The 18749-nt window shown below is 35.9% G+C and overlaps 1 protein-coding gene across 1 annotated transcript in view; it reads right to left on the reverse strand.

Moving 5' to 3' along the window:
* Window positions 1-12245: 12245 nt before the first annotated feature.
* The window catches only part of ODAD2 (outer dynein arm docking complex subunit 2), a 219329-nt gene continuing 212825 nt past the window's right edge, over window positions 12246-18749 (reverse strand). Inside the window, exon 20 of the mRNA XM_052000267.1 lies at window positions 12246-12735. Coding sequence (XP_051856227.1) covers window positions 12622-12735 — 114 coding nt within the window. The 3' untranslated portion in view covers window positions 12246-12621. The remainder of the gene's footprint in view (window positions 12736-18749) is intronic.

Below are 18749 nucleotides of genomic sequence, written 5' to 3' on the forward strand. Positions count from 1 at the left end.
ATCCCAATTTTCAAAAATTAAAGAGAATGGAGTAAACAAACTACTTCACTTTGAATTTGAAAAACATTTTGGAGTCAGAATATGTGGGTTCCACCTATGACTCTAATACTGGCTGCATGACCACAGGCAAGAAAATGTTTTACTGTCTCAGCAACTCTCTAAGACTTATAAATTACTACGGATTTGAATCAAGAAAAGGCTTTTCCATACCAGGAGCTCCATATGTTAATGAAATCATTGGAACATGTCATTATCCTTTAAAACAAACAAATAAAATCCAAGATGGCTAAGTACAGTATATTATACTTGGGTTGCAAGTATGAATTGCACAAGTATAGGGTGGGCATGAGAGTTATCTAGAAGAAAACTTGTAATCTATTGTGAATTTAATAAAAGTAAACAGATCGATGTGAGAGCCGGGGATTGTGATTGATATATGATTGATCTCAGAATGTGCTGGAGAAATAGACTATCCAGATTGATAATCTCATTTTTCTCTGCACTAAGCAAAAACTATCCAAAGTACTGTATATAGTTAAGGGTACCACATTTTAGGGAGGACATTGATGTGTTCATAGAAGGATAATTAGACTAATAATAGGACTTGGATTTTAATCTAAGGAAGAAAGAATATAGAGAGCATATGAATACCATCTTGAAGTACTTAATGGGCCATTATGTAGACGAACAAGTAGTTTTATGTAGCTTAAGAAGCAAGTAGTACAATGGATAGAGTGGTAAGTCTGGAGTCATGAAGACTTGAACTCAAATATGGACTCAAACATTTGCTAGCTGTGTGACCTTAAGCAAGTCACTTAACCGGTTTGCCTCAGTTTTCTCAGCTGTAAAATGAAGGCAATGATACCATCTACTTCCCAAGATTATGAATACCAAATGGGATGTTTGTAAGGGACATAGCATACTGTTTGGCATATGATAGGCACTTAATAAATACTTGTTTCCTTCCTCCCTCCTTCCTTCAGATACTAAGAATAAGGAGATGGGTTTAGCTTGGCATAGTAAAAAATTGTCAATGAATAGAAATAACCCCAAATGGAAGGAATGGGCTTTGTTGTAAAGCAATGAGGTTCCCGACACCAGAAGCATTTGAGCAAAGGTAAAAAGACCATCTTCTTGGAGATGTTGTGATGGACATTCCTGTGCAGTTGGACCAGACAATGCTTCAAGTTCTCAAAACTACAATTCTGCACACATATCAGACAGAGGGAAAAAGCTAAAATATACCTGACCCTTCTGACAAATATTAACTCTAAACATCATCATCAACTAATTATGTAATTCCTAGAGGATATCTTTTGTTAAGCAATCCATCCTGCTACCACAAAATATATAGTAAAAGCATCCTTGTGTGTTGATAGATGGAATGAACAATTTTCCATTCATGATTTCTTCAAGATTCAGTTAGGAAATATATGTACCAGGAGGTGAAAGATTCCAGCTGTTGAGTGATTTCACATCAGCCTTGACAATGATGCACAGGCAACGCAGCAAAATGTCAGCCTAAGTTCTCATATTTGTGGCCATTAAAGAGCACAGAGTATTTTAAAAGGTAGAAAATGCAATGAATATTTGCCAAAGGGAAAAAAAAGCCGAGGCTGGAAAAGTGATTAGGGGCTTTGAATTAAAGAAGAAGAAAAACAAATGGTAGATTAAGGGAGGGGGGAGGTGAAAGGAAGACACAACAGAGCAATTAAAGGAAAATGAAACAAAAGAAGGGAAGGAAAAAGAAGTTAGAAGTCCAGATTTTTTACTGTTGTAATTTATGGAAATTAGGGTGCAGGGAGGTGTTCTAGAGCAGTATGTTCTGGACTTCTTTGGCAATCTAGTAAAGATTATGGATCTCTTTTCAGAATAAAGTTGCAAAGGCATAAAACAAAGACATGGGATTACAAAAGTAACAAGTTATAATAAAATAGTTTTTTTAATTGAAGTTCATGAACCCTCGTTTAAGAATCCCTGGTCTTAAGACCAGGGTATTATTTGGTATTAAATATTAAGTTTGGAAATCATGGAACTTGAGTACTAATAAATGGTACAGAAACTGGAGAATCAGAAATAATCTTTTCTCCAAACACAGTAAAAATTTCTGAAAAAGGAACATTCACCCAGCACTGATATTCCTGAGTCCATTTAATTTTTCTCTGATTTTCCTTGAAGTTTTTTTAGTACTGTGATGGCAGATGGAAAAAATGGGAAAAATATTCAGGATCTGAGTGAGCAAGCAGATTGTAGGCTACTTAATCAATAAACACTTCTACTATTTGCTAGTCGGTTTTGGATACCCAAAGACAAAATCAAAAGAACTTTTCTTCTTAAAGAATATTTAAATGGGGAGAAAGTGTACACATATAAAATAACGATGATGGTGATGGTAAGGGTGATGCTTAGCTTTATATAGCTTTTTAAGGTTTGAAAAAATCTTAATAAACTCTGGGAGGTAGGACCTATTATGATATCCATTTTACATTTTATTTCTTTCTCCTTTTCATACTTTTCCTCCTTACTTCTGTCCAGTCTGCTGTAGGCCTAAGAATGAGACCAGTTTGTGTATATGTAGCTATATGCAAAATAAATACAAACATTCAAAGTAACCTTGGAGAAGGAGAAGCCTTAGTATCTGGGGCAGGGGGTAGAAAAAGTACATAGGCCGTGATACTTTGGCTAAATCTTAAAGGAAAGTAGAGATTCCAAGAGAGGAAGGAGACCAAGGAAGACATTTCAAGTACTGGGGACAGCCAGTGCAGTTAGAATATACTGTTTGAGCAATAGGAATAAAGTCAACGTGGTTGAACCACAGAGAGAGCAGAGAGAATAGAGTGTACTAAGACTGGAAAGGTAAGATAGTATCATGTAAAAAAGAGCTTTAAATGGATTTTGGAAGTATTAGGGAGCCACTGGAGTTTATTAAATAGATGGGGTGAAACAGTCAGACCTGTCCTTCAGGAAAATTACTTTGGCAGCTGTGTGGATTATGCATTAAAGTGGGAAGAAACTTGTAGCAGGAGAAAGAAATTAGGATATTGTAACAGTCAATTTTTTTTGCAATAGATATTATAATTTTTGCAGTGATACTGCAAAAACTGAATTAAGGTGGTAATTATGAGTTTAAAGAGGGGAACAAATGCGAGAGATGTAGAGATAGAAGGGACAAGATTTAGCAAATAATTGAATAAACAGATTGACTGAAAGGGAGGAGTCAATGACAGCACTGAGGTTTTAAAGCTGGGTGGCTTAAAAGGATAGTGATGTCTTTGATAGAAATGGGGAAATTCAGAAGATGGATGGGCTTGGGTGGAAATATGATGAGTTGTGTTTTGGACTTCTTGGATTTGAGATGCTTTTGGGACATTGGAAATGTCCAAGAGACAGATAGTGATATGGGACTAGACCTCAGGAGAAAATAGTTCAGAAATAAAGATCTGAAAGACTAGATGCTTCATCATCACAGAGATGGTGATTGAACCCATGGGAGCTGATGAGCTCACTAAGTGAAAGAATATAGAAAGAGAAGAAAAGAGGGCTCAGGACAGAGCCTGAGAGCTCTGCAGTTTGGTGGCCTGAGGAATGATTTGTATACCATGTGGTAGAGACACAATTTAAGATTTTTTTGTTGCTGTTCAGTCATTTTCAGTCATGTCCAACTCTCTGTAACCCCATTTCGGGTCTTCTTGGCAAAGGTATCTTAGTAGTTTGCCATTTCCTTCTGCAGCTCATTTTACAGATGAGGAAACTGAGGCAGAGTTAAATGACTTGTCCAAGGTCACACAATTAGTGTCTGAGGCCAAATTTGAACTCAGGAATATAAGTTTCTGGCTCTGCTCTTTCCATTGTGCCACTATCTACCCCAATCAAAAGACTAAGAAAGAGTATTTTGAAAGCTGAAGTATTCATTTCTAGAAGGTAATTGTATCTGCATTGCCCATTGCCATTTTCATAAAAACCTATTAATGTTAGATTATCCTGCTAACCATTTTATTTGATGTAAATAATAATAGATCTGGTCATTGAAGGACAAGGTTAATACTTGCTTTAACAGCTTTTCTACAGCTTTAGTAAATGAAATGCACTTTCTGTCACCAAGTACTCCGTGGGCACTGATTAGCTTGATGACATAAATGGATCTGAATAGTGAGATATTCCTGGAATGAGACCTTGATGTACTTTTTATAGGCTTAAAGAAGGCATATAGCATTCCTAGGGGAATAATGCCTGATGATATTTTCAAAGCCCTTCAGAGGAGCTTGATCCATCCTCAGTTCTTTCCATCATTAAATACAGGGCATTTTCTTGGTAACTTGTCTTTCTGTGAAAGAAAGACAAAAAAGTGATCTAGCTGTGTGGATTTTAGATCTATGTGGACAACAGAACCTCTCATTATACTGCATTCTTATTTCTCAATTTTGTGCAAAAATTGTTGATGGATTATGGATTTATATTTATAGGACCTGGCAAATACCAGTTTGCCTTTTTGGTGACCATGTGCAAGACTTTGGGCTTGGTTTCTTCATTTCTAATATGGGAGAAGCAGCTAGGTGGCACAGCAGGTAGAGTGCTGGACCTGAAATCATGAATATTAATTTTCCTGAGTTCAAATCTGGCCTCAGAATAACTACTTGTGTGATCATTTCACCCTGTTTGTCTCAGTTTTCTCCTCTGTAAAATGATCTGTAGAAGAAATAGCCAACCATTCCAGGTGTCTTTGCCAAGAAAACCCCAGATAGGGTCATAAAGAGTCAGCTATAACTGAAAAGTCTGAACAACAGTGAAAAATGAGGGGAATAAGATTTACCTCTGAGGTCCCTTCTAGCTCCACATCTATATGCCTATGTGAACTGCCAGACAAATACAGACAAACAGACTTGGAAGAAAAGCTTAGACAATTATCTAGTGACAATGCTATTTATTGGAATGATCAGACCAACCAAAAAAAGTTCATTCTTCCCATTTTAATGAACTCTTAGAGCATAACATATTTATACAAAAATATTTTTAGTAGCTCTTCTTTGTGATAGTTAAAAATTGGAAATCAAAGGGATGTCCATTAGTTAGGGAATGGCTAAACAAGCTGTGGTCTAAGACTGTAATGAAATATTAATGTGCTGTAAGAAATGACAAGCTGGATGATTTCAGAAAAACCTAGATAGACTTACATTAACTGATGCATAGTGAAGTGAATGGAACAAGGAGAACATTGTACACAGCAATATTGTTTGATGAAGAACCATGAATGACTTGGGTATTCACCGCAGTGGAATGATCCAAGACAATCCCAAAGGACTAAGATGAAGTATACCATCTGTCTCCAGAAGAAGAACTGACATGGATGGAAAACAGCATGAAGAATACTATTTTTCACTTTCTTTCTGTCTTTCATTCTTTTTTCTTCTATTCAAGTCTTCTTGTACAAAATTACTAATATGGAAATTTTACATAATTGCACATGTATAATCTATATCTTATTGCTTATTGTCTCAAGAAAGGGGGAAAGAAGGGAAAGTAAAAGGGATAGAATTTGGAATTCAAAACTTTAAAATGTTAAAAAAAATTTTAAAGAAAATAAAAAAGCCCAAACAATAAAAAAGAGAGAATTCTTCCTCCCTGAAATACTAAGCCAAAATAGCAGCTGCTGGAGTAAGATCTGTGGTTTAAAGGAGCACAAGTTCATGAATCCCTGGATATCTTGGGGAATAACAAAGTCTGAGAACTTCCAGAGCTGCCCTTAACTTATATGGAATTAATTTTAAGGCTCTCAGTCCCAAGCAGGACAAGATGATACACATTGTACACAATATCCATGCACATAGTCCCGACACCAAACAGTGGAAATAAAAAAATAATAATTGAAAAAATATGCCTGGACTAGCAATGGGATGGATGAAGAAATGGTGCCGTCCTCCATATGTATGTTCCTTGGCTGCTACAGGTGCTTTCATTGGCTTGGAAACCTCTGCTAATCAGATCATTATTTTCTGCCATGCCATTTCATTAAAAATAAGCATAAAATTAATGGAATAAAATCCAATAAACTAGCTTACTTCTAAAAGAACTTAACAAAAGACAGACCTTGTTGACCTAATCACATTCTACTGAGCTACTATGTTCCATTTTAAAAAGCTACCAACAAATTCCTGGAGGTTAAGATTCTTTTTTCCATTCTTGGCAAGGCGTATGCAAGATTATCTTCATACCAATTTGCTCTGAATCTTTCGAAGAGGATTCTTCCTGGTTTCCTTGAAGTGGGACATTGATATTCTTGGATCTATGAATTTGTTGAAGATAAAAATGAAAATACCTAGTTCCTTCCATTAAGAACAATATTTTTTTGGTGACAACTCCCCTCCTCCCTTCTTTCCACTATCCCCTCAGCTAAATTCCAGGAAATGTTTAGAATCTAAGAACAACTGGAGAAGTTAAAAAAAAAAAAAACACACATACACATACACACTAACTTTAATATAATGGCAGCTTCAAATTTAGACCTAGAAATGCTTTTTTCTTCCTATTTTAAAAAATTAATCTTAGCTGGAGTAGGAAACACCAATTCTTTATTTTTACATCTTTGTTCCCTTTTTCATTATCAGTTGCTATACAAGTAATCATAATCATTAATTTACATTTTTCTCTCTTTCAAATCTTCCCATCAAATCAGTTGCCAAGTCTTGTTTACATTGCTTCCAAAGCTTCTTTCCTAGTATCATCTCCTCTTCTCTATTCTAATTCAGGTCCTCATTTTCTCTCACGTGGATAGTGCAGTGTAGCTCTTTAGATACTTGTATCTGTAGTCAGAAGACTGAGTTCAAATTGCAACTCTTTCACTTATCAACTATGTGACTTTATACGTCATTTAACTTCTCTGGGCCTGTTTTCTCTTTTATAAATAAGAATATTAGACTAGATCTCTAAATTGATGTCCTTGTATCATCATACTATCTATAAAAACAATGATGAAACAGTCTTCTCTTAGTGGAGTTAGTGCCCAAATTAACGGTCTCATTCATGACTCTAATTGGTCTTCCTGCTTCCAGTCTCTTTCCTCTTCCATCTGGCCTCTCAAGACTAACAAACTGATCCCTAAGACACAGAAATGATCATGTCTCTTCCCTACTCAAAAATCTTCACTAGCTTTCTATTACTTTTAAGGATAAAATGCAAACTTTTTAAAATTAAAGCTTTTTATTTTCAAAACATATGCATGGATAATTTTTATCATTCACTTTTGCAAAACTGTGTTCCAAAATTTTTCCCTCCCTTCCCTCCACCCCCTGCCCTAGAGGGTAAGTAATCCAATATATGTTAAACATGTGCAATTCTTTTATTTCCATAAACATCATATTGCACAAGAAAAATCAGATCAAAAAGAGTAAAAAAAAAAATGAGAAAAAACAACATGCAAACAACAAAACAACAAAAAGAGTGAAAATACTGTGTTGTGATCCACACTCAATCCCCACAGTGCTCTCTCTGGGTGCAGATGGTTCTCTCCATCACAAGATCATTGGAACTGGTCTGAATCATGTCACTGTTGAAGAGAGCCACATCCATCAGAATTGGTCATTGTATAATCTTGCTGTTGCTGTGTTTAATGATTTCCTGGTTCTTCTCATTTCACTCAGCATCAGTTCACGTAAGTCTCTCCAGGCCCCTCTGGAATCACCTGCTGCTTGTTTCTTATAAAGTAATATTCTGTAACATTCATATACCATACTTTATTCAGCCATTCTCCAATTGATGGGCATCCCCTAAGTTTCCAGGTTTTTGCCACTATATAAAGGGTTGCCACAAACATTTTGCACAAGTGGGCTTCCCTTTTTTTATAATCTCCTTGAGATACAGATCCAGTAGAGACACTGCTGGATCAAAGGGTATGCATAGTTTGATAGCCCTTTGGATATACTTCCAAATCACTCTCCAGAATGGCTGGATCTATCTACTAACAATGCATCACTGTCTCAGTTTTCTCACATCCCCTCCAACATTCATCATTATCTTTTCCTGTCATTTTAGCCAATCTGAGAGGTGTGTAGTGGTATTTCAGAGTTTTCTTAATTTTAAATGCAAACTTTTCAATAAGGATCTCAAAGCCCTACATAGACAGACTCCTTAGTTGTTCCAAACTAATGTAAACTCATCTTATTCACATTCATGGACTCTCCATACCAGTCAAATCAGCTTCCTTGATGTGTCTTATATATGATGCTCCATCTTTTGCCCCTGTGACTTTTCACAAATGGCCTCTCATATCTAGAATGTATTTCCTCTTTACCTCTATCTTGGTAAAATACTTCACATCTGTCAAAGCACACTCAGATGGCACTTTTTAACACAGATTTTTTTGGTTCTGCTAATTATTTGCATTTTTTGTCTCTTTAATTGTGTGCATATCATACCACCCTAGTAGAATGTGAATTCTTTTAGGACAAGATTCTGTTTTCATCTTTATATATATATTTTTGTCTCCATCATCCTGTAATATGTCTAGCACAGTGTGAGTGAGTGCTCAGTAAATGGTTGTCAAATTGAATTAAAACTTGGAAACCATGTAAAATATTGGCTATTAATCCTTTTAAGTTGACATCTTTTAAAATACAGTGTACTTCAATCTAGATTCTTACATCCCCATGTCTAAATGTTTACTGGATATCTCCACTTGTATCTCAATGTCACTTCAGACTTAATTTATACAGGATTGAATTCTCTCTCTTTGCTCCCTTCCTTTCCTTTTTCCTTCCCTTCCCCTCTTTTTCTCTCCCCTTCTCTCCCCTCTTTTTCTCTTTCTCCCCTTGCCTCTCCCTCTTCCTTCCTCTCTCTCACACACTATCTTTCTCTCTCTCTCTTTCTCTTTCACTCTGTTTCTGTCTCTATTCCTGTCTTTCTCTGTCTCTCTCTCTCTCTCTCTCTCTCTTTGTCTGTCTGTCTGTCTCTCTCTCCCTCTCTCTCTCTGTCTCTTTCTCCTTGTCTATATTCCTGTCCCTCTCTGTGTATCTCTATCTCTTCTATCTCTCTATCTGTATGTCTGTCTCTTTCTCTCCCACCCCCACTCTGTCTTTGTCTCACCAGTTGCCTCTCCTAACTCGCTCCCTCTTTGACTCATACCAGTATTTTCATCTCCAAAGCTAGTTCAATCCTCTGGTTTCCTTGTCTAGCAATGACAGTGCCATCTTCTAGTCAACTGGATCCAAAACACTGTAATTCTTGACCCTTCTCCATGTTATTTTAAAATTGCAATAATATAAATGAAGTTCAATAAAGTTCAGCAAATTTAGCACAAAAATACTACTTATGGAGGGGACTTGGATTCCAAGACTTAGTACCTATATAGCCTTAAACCATGTGAGACTCAGATACCTCCTCCTTAGAAAGATTGGACTACATGGCTTTGGCAGTCCCTTCTTGTTTTATATCTATGATCCTACATATGTAATCCTGCCCTGAAGTTTAATCTTTTTCTTCATAATGATGTCATCATTTCTCATAGTCTATATACTAGTACCACAAGCTCTGGCTTGTAGATAATACCAGAAAGACTCTGTAGATGAACTTAATGATAGACTTTGATCCCATCACTTGAAAAATAGTCTGATTAAATTCAGAGATGCTTGATATGGAAAGCTTGTCTGCCAGGCTATGAATTATTTTTGACCACAACAACTTGGAAGTAACAAACAGTGGTGGAGGTGGATAGGTAACTGATAAAATTGGAGTCGGACAGTGAGTTCAAATCCCATTTCTATCTTTTATTTACCAATATGCCAGTTATTGCTCTGAACGAATCACTCTCCCTGCGGTTGTTTTTGTACAAAGGAAGCATTTTTGATGGTTAGTCATTTTTCAGCCATGTCCAACTCTTCATCACCTCATTCAGGAGTTTTCTTGACAAAGACACTGAAGTGGTTTGCCATTTCCTTCTCCAACTTATTTTATAGATAAGAAAACTGAGGCAAACAAGGATAAGTGATTTGTAAAAGGTCATACAGCTAGTAAACTGAGGCCAGATTTGAATTCACAAAGAGGAGTCTTTCTGACTCTAGGTCTGGCATCTATCTATTATCCACCTAGTTTCCCTCTCATGGGAGCATAGCATCAGATTACTTCTAAGGTTCCTTCCAGCTACAAATCTATTCCAGATACAAATCTATGAGGCTACATAATTAGATCATCCACAACAACAAAGGTGAAGCAGGAGTCTCTGTTAGTAGAAGGATTTTACAAGCTGATAAAGTTATTCATCTTTGGAAATGGGAGTGGAAAGATAGCTGCCAGGATCCATGACTTTAAGAGGTATTATTTTAAAAGAAAAAAAAAAACACATACCAAGACCAAAGTCAGGAAAGCTTGTCTTCTTGAGTTCAAATTCAGGTTCAGACACTTACGAGCTGTGTGATCCTACTCAAGCCACTTAACTGGGTTTGCCTCAGTTCCTAGTCTATAAAATCAGCTCAAGTAGGAAAAAGCAGAACCACTCCTATATATGTGTTAAGAAAACCACAAATGGGGTCACAAGGAGTTGGACAAGACAAAATGACTCAACTGTGTACTTTTACAGAAAGATAGTACGAATACTGTGTATGTTCAAAGATCCAAAGCAGACTTCTTGCCAAATCATGGGTAGGTTCTCTACATAGGATTTTGAATGAGGTCTGGAAAAGAATTGCAAAGGGGGGAAAAAAAAAACCTGGAATCATAAGTGATCTGGATCAATGGAAGGGGCACTCACAATTGCATGATCTCAAACCCCTCATAGTATTAAATTAGTCAAGGTTGGGCATGGTACTTTAAATAGCTGCTATTTTAAGTTAAAGGCCTGGGATCATTTCATTCCAAATGAGCTTTTTCTATCAATCCACTGACAGAAATAGTATCTGTAGAGTTAGACTGAGTTTTTCAGGACCAGGTGCTAGGCAATCAGTCAATAAACAGATAAAGATGGTGCTAAATCTTTTCTGGAAAATAGATATTTTGCCAAGAAAAAATGGTTCCACTTGCTGAATTACATTTTTTTTTATCATGCTATGTGTTGGGACTACATGTTCATATTAGAATTGCATAAAACTTTGGCACTTATGAATGGAATGATACTCTATTTGCCGAGTTCCAGTCAATTTTTATATCATTAAAACTCTCAGCTTCTAGGCTGAGGTGTGCAGAGTACACGGCATTATTTTAATAAATAATTCTCATCTGACATGACATGAAGGCAGATGGATAAAGCAGGTAACCCTTTACAGGCCTCATCCATACCTCTAATTCTAAGCTGGAACATTTGTAAACCTTTTTTTTTAATGATGATATTGAATTTTGGATACCAGACTCTGTGGTCAGCACTTCCTTATTGTGAAGATTAATCAGCTTTATTTTATAAACACCAAGAAATTCTTAAAGGCCTCTTGATATCTTTTCATCATATATTCCACTGGTATTATTAACTCATCTTGTTGAAGCTGTCCTCATCCTTCCCCCCAATTTGTACAAATTGTTTACATTTTAATTCAATTAAGCTCATTATTTGCTCCAACTTATGACAAATATACACAGTCCTTGCTATTATTCAATAAAAACTGCTAGTCTGTTCTTCAAAGCAATAAATGAGACTTGTCAGTGTTGTAAGTCTGTTTCCTGAATTGATATGTACAAAGCAATTTTTTAGGTATTAGTTGCTGGGTACAGTTAGTTCCCAAACATTTAGTGCACTGAGTTTACATATGGGATTCTTTAAGTGGGTTCTAATGTTTCTATAATCTGGTAAAATGCTATTAATCTTTTGTGGCCACTTTTTAAAAAGTACTCTGTGTGCTGAAAACAGGTTCAGAAATTCAAACTAATTTTATGTGGAGTCATACACTATCATTACACCAGCATAATTAATTGTCTTAATAAAAGGATTGGTGGATCCTTATAAGGAACACAGCACTCTTAATTGTTTATGTTGTTAAAATTCAAACAAAAATAATTATTCATTGCTTATTTGTTCATGTTTTGCATTACCTGATACAGTTACGATTATGTGGCATCTTGTTAGATGCTTGGGAGTATTTAGGAGAAATTTGGGGTGACCTTGAAATGATCTCTACGGTTCCAGCTGCTTACTCTAAACTCATACAATACCAGATGTGAAATCAGTGCATCTGCATTCAAACGCTCTCCTGTGGATATCGAGTGATGAAACAGACAAGACCATAATGACAGGCTGATTAGACAGGTTTGGCAGAAAGGGAATTCTGAAGACATTCATGAATCATTGTAGACCTGCATGAAATGCAGGCCACATCTTTATTTAAATTACAGAAATGTAAAAGCATCACTGAAATAATTTTTTTTAATTGGGGTTAATTTCTGGGGAAATCACAAATTTTTAATAGGGATATATTTTGTTAATGATATACTGGAAAACACTAAATTATCTAAAAGGATCCATACAATTTTTAAATTAAAAAGCACCTTTTGCATATTTAATTTGTGTGTTTTTATTTAAGTATTTGCTTTTCCTTCTTCTTCTTAAAAAAAAAATTACTAATAAATGCCTCCCTATTTATGCTGCCTGGCCACGAAATCACATGTTCAGTGTCACATAAAATTTAGTACCTAGTAAAATCTGTTCAGACTTCAACTATATCTTGCCTTCTCTGTGGCTAGAGCCAGCCTGCGAATGTTTGCAATACAACCAGCTGCCGCTTCTTGGAGCACTTCATCAGGCGAGCCAACCATATCCAGTAAAAGCTAGGGCAAAAAAAAAAAAAGGGGGTGGGGGAGAGAAAAGGAGAGAGAAAAGAACCAAAAATTAATCTCAAAGTTAAACACAATGAAATCATATGATTGAAACAGTTCCAAATCATGTAGGGAAATCATGGACAAGGGTTAGAGTATGATTTTAGGCAATACAGTAAGTGAAAGTAGACTTGGTAATGATGACTTGAAGGGTTTGAGGGCTGAAACGACTTTTTGTTATTAAGGGTTCTGCCAGGTTCTTGAGTTTTTTCCCTTGCCTTTGAATATTTCCTATCCCTTTCAGTAGGTAGCTAGGATAAATCAAAGTTCTGATTATTTTAATTCTCCAGAAGCTTTCTCATTTCTAACCCTCGTTCCCTTTTGAGTACTACCTCCTTATTTCAGAACCTTAATAACTCTTTTCCCCCCATTTATTAGAGCTTACTATATGCTTTTCCCCCACGACCATCCCTATTAATATAGTCACTAAAAACAAATTTCCACAACAACCATACCTCCCCTCCCCCCAAAAAGTTTGTCTCCTACATCTTTCTATTATGAGATAGACAGCATGTTTAATCATTAGTTCTCTGGAGTCATGAGTGGTTATTACACTGATTAAAATTCAGTACAATAGTATTCCATCATGTTTCTATACCACAACTTTACACATTCTCCAACTTATGGACACCCCTCCAATTTCCATACTTTGTTTCTTTAGAGTCATAATTTTTTTTTTTACATTCTTAGATTTTTGTTTAGAAGTAATCCTTCCCTTAATCTTTGTTGTTCAGTCGTTTGGGTTGTGTCCAATTGTTTTGGACTGCATTTGAAGTTTTCTTGGCAAAGATATTGGAGTGTCCAGCTCATTTTACAGATGAGGAAACTGAGGCAAACAGATTGAGTGACAGGATCACACAGATAGTAAGTATTGGAAGCCAGACTTGAATTCAAGAAGATGAAACTCCATGTATGGTACTGTACACACTATGGAGCCATGTAGCTGCTCTCCCTTAGTCTGCCCTCCCTCTTAATTCCCACAATCCCCTTCTCCTCTTCCCCTCCTATTTTCCTAGTAAGTAAAATATACTTTTGTACTAAACTCAGTGTGAATGCTCTTTCTTCTTTTGACCAATTCATATGAGAATGACATTGAAGTGTCAGCAGCTTCCCTCCATACTGTATTGCTGTGTGTGTGTGTGTGTGTGTGTGTGTGTATTTAGGTGTGTGTATGTGTATATATACTTGTGCATCCTCATTACGTAAGATAATTTCCCCTAAATTTTCCTTTCCTGTCTCCCATCCTTACCTCTAATGAATTATTCTTCTGCTCTTTTCCCATTTTTCTTTTTAGTCATCAAGATCTAACAGAACCACATTCAAGCCTTGTCTAAATGGACTTCCTTTACAAACCCTGATGATTAAATAGAATTCAAAGACAATACATATATCATCTGTCTGTATTAGAATGGAAGCAGTTTGTTCCTTGTTTATTCCTTTATCACATTGTTTATTTGTGTTTACTTTTTGATCTTTCTCTTCATGTCTGTGTTTGAACTTTAAAATTTCTCCAAAACTCTGGTCTTTTCATTAGGAATGCTTGGAAGTCCTCTATTTCATCTAAGATCCATTTTCTCCCAATATAATTATACACAGTTTTGTTGGACAAATTATTCTTGACTATAAGACCCCAATCCTTTGACTTCTGGCATGTCATATTCCAAATTCTCTACTTCTTTATAGTGGTGGCCCTGACAGTGTCTTGCTAGTACTTGAATTCTTTCTTTTTGGCTATTTGTAGTATTCTCTTTTTCTTTGAACTGGAAGTCCTGGATTTTATTATGAGTTTTCTGGAAGTTTTCATTTTAGAGTTTCTTTTAGGAGATGACTGGTGGATTTTTTTTTATTTCTACTTTACTCTTTAGTCATGAGATCTGGGTAGTTTTCTTTTTAAGAGTTCTTGAAATATAATGACTAGGTTGTTTTGTTTTTGTTTTTGTCTTTTTGGCCATGGTGTTTGGATTTGAAAATCCAGGTCTGTTATTCTTGCCAAGAAACCTTATATTTTTCTTTCTTTCTTTCTTTCTTTCTTTCTTTCTTTCTTTCTTTCTTTCTTTCTTTCTTTCTTTCTTTCTTTCTTTCTTTCTTTCTTTCTTTCTTTCTTTCTTCTCTCTTTCTTACTAAGTCTTATTCCTTTGTTTTCATTATTCTTGTTGCTTCCTGGAGTGACTGGCTTCTATTTGGTCCATTCTATTTTTCAGGGACCTTGTTGCTTGGTCAAGGTTTTATATCTCTCATCCTAAGCTGTTAATTCCCTTTCCAATCTTTCTTCAGTAGCTCTCATTTCCTTTTAAAATTTTTCCCTTAAGTACTCTCATTTCAGTTATAAAAAGCATTTTTAATCTTTTAAAACTCTTGCTTTTTCTCTTGCCTCTTCAGGATTTCTAGTTGAGTTTGTGCCCAAGCTGTGTTTTCCTCTGAGGCATTGTTAGTAGATGTTTTGGAGCCATTTTCCCCTGCATTTGTTTCTTGAGTGTCCCTGTCACCATAATAGTTTATTGTGGCGTGCCCATATTCCCAGTCTACTTCCAACTTTGGATCTAATATTAGAACTAATATAGGACTAGGTCCTATGACACTTCTGTAGGGAATTCTCCAGTTGTTGCTTTTTTTTTAGGGTAGTAAATATTATATCATTCCAGTATCTCAGGGTCAGGCTGAGGATCTCCAAGCTTTCAGGTCTTTTAATAGTCTGAAAGTCTTATTTCTGCCTCCTTGTCTGAACTGCACAAATTTCTGACCTGATTTTGGGTCTGTGTGAGTTGGACCATTGTTGGACTTGACCCCTATCTTCCAGCTGAGAAGATCCATTGGTTCAAAGTAGCAGAACTATGAGCTCCTTTTTGGTCAGGGATTCCTGCCCTGGTTATTCCTCTGCAGATTGGGTCAGATGCTGGAAGTACGAATGTTCTTTGTATGTGAAGAATGAGCCACATCACTGTGGCTGCTGCTGCTGGCTTCTGAACTTTCTCCTACTGAAAACACTACTCCTCTGATCAGATCCCTTTCTCAGTCTGTTGCAGATTTGTGACTCAAAACTGGAGAGTGGGCAACAAAGTTGCCAACTCACACCTGTCCCTATCTCAGTGAGCCATGAGTCTGGGATGTCTTCTAGCCCTGGCTTAAAGCCCCGTTTTAGGCAATGGACTGTTCTCCTGTCCTGTATCCTTATGATGAACTGGACTGGACAAATGACTCACTGTGACTTTTTCTGGATTTCTTTGTCAGGATTCAATCTGGTGGGGTTTTTTTTAGTTCTGTTTGGAGGAGATTTTGGAGAAGAACTCACTATAGTATTTTTGATAATTTTGCAATCTGGGATCCCCCTGACTTTATTAATAACCTTCTCTATTTCCAACACATTCCCCATAGCACTTTCTTAAAGTAGATTACTTACTTTGCAGAGTTAATGAGAGGATCAAAATGGCAAACTTAGAATTTGAACATCGATCCTTTTATTCTAAATTCCATGTTCATCCTACTGTACCATGATTCAACACAACTTTCTGGATTTATTTTACATTATTCATCTTCCCTTTTTTGGTTGTGATTGGAAGTAGATCCAGGATATTCCCAAGGGAAGAAGGCAGTGGTGGTAAAGGGGATTCTCCTGTTATAGACATAGCTGTTCTAATAGGAACCTATCTGTGGGGTAATTGTGGGGTGGGAAAGGAGATATGTTTAGAAAGGGGCACTATGGTGAAAGAATCCTGGAGGTGAGGCTGAGTGAAGGAGCAGGGTTCCTATCCATAGTGTAGACTGTTGGAAGATCATGAGGAGAGCTGAAGCACATATGCAGATTGCCATAGGCAAGAAATATAGTTGACTTCTAGGAGAAAAAGTATGTCCCTACTAGAAGCCAACAGCCTGGAACATAGCTCCAGAGACTTTGCTCTAGTTATATATAAGGATACTTGATAAGTGATTTTTAACCTGAAATGCATTAATGCCCATCTAATCCCATAATTAGCACTTAAAAAAGAGTTAATGAAATCCATTTGTATCCTATTTGTTTGTAAATGTTTTTTATACTAAAATTAATTTGCTAAAGGAGGGAACAGAAGCTGCAGTCTCCACTCTATGCAGTCAGTGTAATAATTGAAAAAATATTCTTTGTACAAAATAGGACAACAGCTACTAGTCTGTTACTATCCCATAATTTCAAAATGAAAAAAATGATGGCACTAATCCTTTGAATTAAAAAAAACCAGTATCACAATGATAGCTAATATTTAATTACTTTTATAAACTAGTATAAACTAATATAAAACAAGGAGTTTACAAATTAGAATAAAAGTTTAATACCTCATTTGATTTTTTTAAAAGATCCTTATACTAACAAGGGATAGTTTACCTCACAGATTAGATTTGTGGAGAAGGAGGGAATTTATGGTCAAAGAAGAATTAGAGAACAGCATGAAATGAAAAATGGATAATTTTTATTATATTAAATTAAAAAGCTTTTGAATGAAAAACCCAAAATTAGAAGGGAAGCAGAAAACGGGGGGAAATTTTTATATTCAAGGGTTCTGATAACAGCCTCATTTCTAAAACATATAGAGAATTGACTCAAATTTATAAGTACACAAGCCATTCTCCAAGTGATAAATGGTCAAAGGATACAAATAATTTTCATATGAAGAAATTAAAACCATCTTTAGTCATATGAAAAAATGTTTTAAATTACCATTGATTAGAGAAATGCAAATTAAGACAACTCTGAGGTAGCACTACACATCTCTCAGATGGGCTAACATGACAGGAAAAGATAATAAAGAATGTTGGAGGGAATGTGGGAAAACTGGGACACTGATACATTGTTGATGGAATTGTGAATTGATCTAACCATTCTGGAAAGGAATTTGGAACTATGCCCAAAGGGTTCTCAAACTCTCCATACCCTTTGATCCAACAGTGTCTCTACTGGGTTTGTATTCCAAAGAGATCATAAAAAAGGAAAAGGACATGTATAAAAATGTAGCAGTCTTTTTTGTAGTGACAAGGAATTGAAAACTGAATGGATGCCCATCAATTGGAGAATGGCTGAATAAATTATGATATGTGAATGTTATGGAATATTATTGTTCTATAAAAACAATATCTATAAAAGCAAAAAAAGATCAGCAGAGTGATTTCAGAAAGGCCTGAAGATACTTACATGAACTAATACTGAGTGAAATGAGTAGAACCAAGAGAACATTGTATACAACAATAAGATTAAGTACTGATCAACCGTGATGGATGTGACTTTTCAACAGTGAGGTGATTCAGTCCAATTCCAATATACTTTTGATGGAGAGAGCCATCTGAACCCACAGAAAAGACTGTGAAGACTGAATGTGAATCACAACATAGTATTTTCACCTTTTTTGTTGTTGTTTGCTTGATTTTTTTTCTTTCTTATTTGTTCTTTTTTATTTGTTTTTTCTTGTGCAGCATGATAAATGTGGAAATATGTATAGAAGAATTGTACATGTTTAATATAAATTTGATTACTTGCTCTCTAGGGGAGAAGGTGAAGGGAAAGGAGGGAGGAAAATTTGGAAAACAAGGTTTTGCAGGGGTGAATATTGAAAACTATCTTTGCATATATTTTAAAAATAAAAACCTATTATTAAAAATTAAATTTTTTATACCATCCATGTGAGGTAGCTACTATTTTCATTTTGTTATTTGTTATACCTGTTCAGCTATTTCAAGTATCCTATTCTTCATGATCCTATCTGGGTTTTCTTGGCAAAGATACTGGAGTGGTTTGCCATTTCTTTCTCCAATTCATTTATAGATGAGGAAATTTACAGGGTAAAGTAACTTGCTCAGAGTCACACAGCTGTTAAATATATGAGCTGAAATTTGAACTCAGAAAAACGAATCTTCCAGACTCCAGGCCTGGCACTCTAGGCATGATGGTGCCACTTTACAGATGAAGAAATTAAGAATAAAAATTCACTGCTCTTGTCACTATA

The sequence above is a fragment of the Antechinus flavipes genome, chromosome 5 (genome assembly GCF_016432865.1).
Source record: "Antechinus flavipes isolate AdamAnt ecotype Samford, QLD, Australia chromosome 5, AdamAnt_v2, whole genome shotgun sequence".
Taxonomy (NCBI): domain Eukaryota; kingdom Metazoa; phylum Chordata; class Mammalia; order Dasyuromorphia; family Dasyuridae; genus Antechinus; species Antechinus flavipes.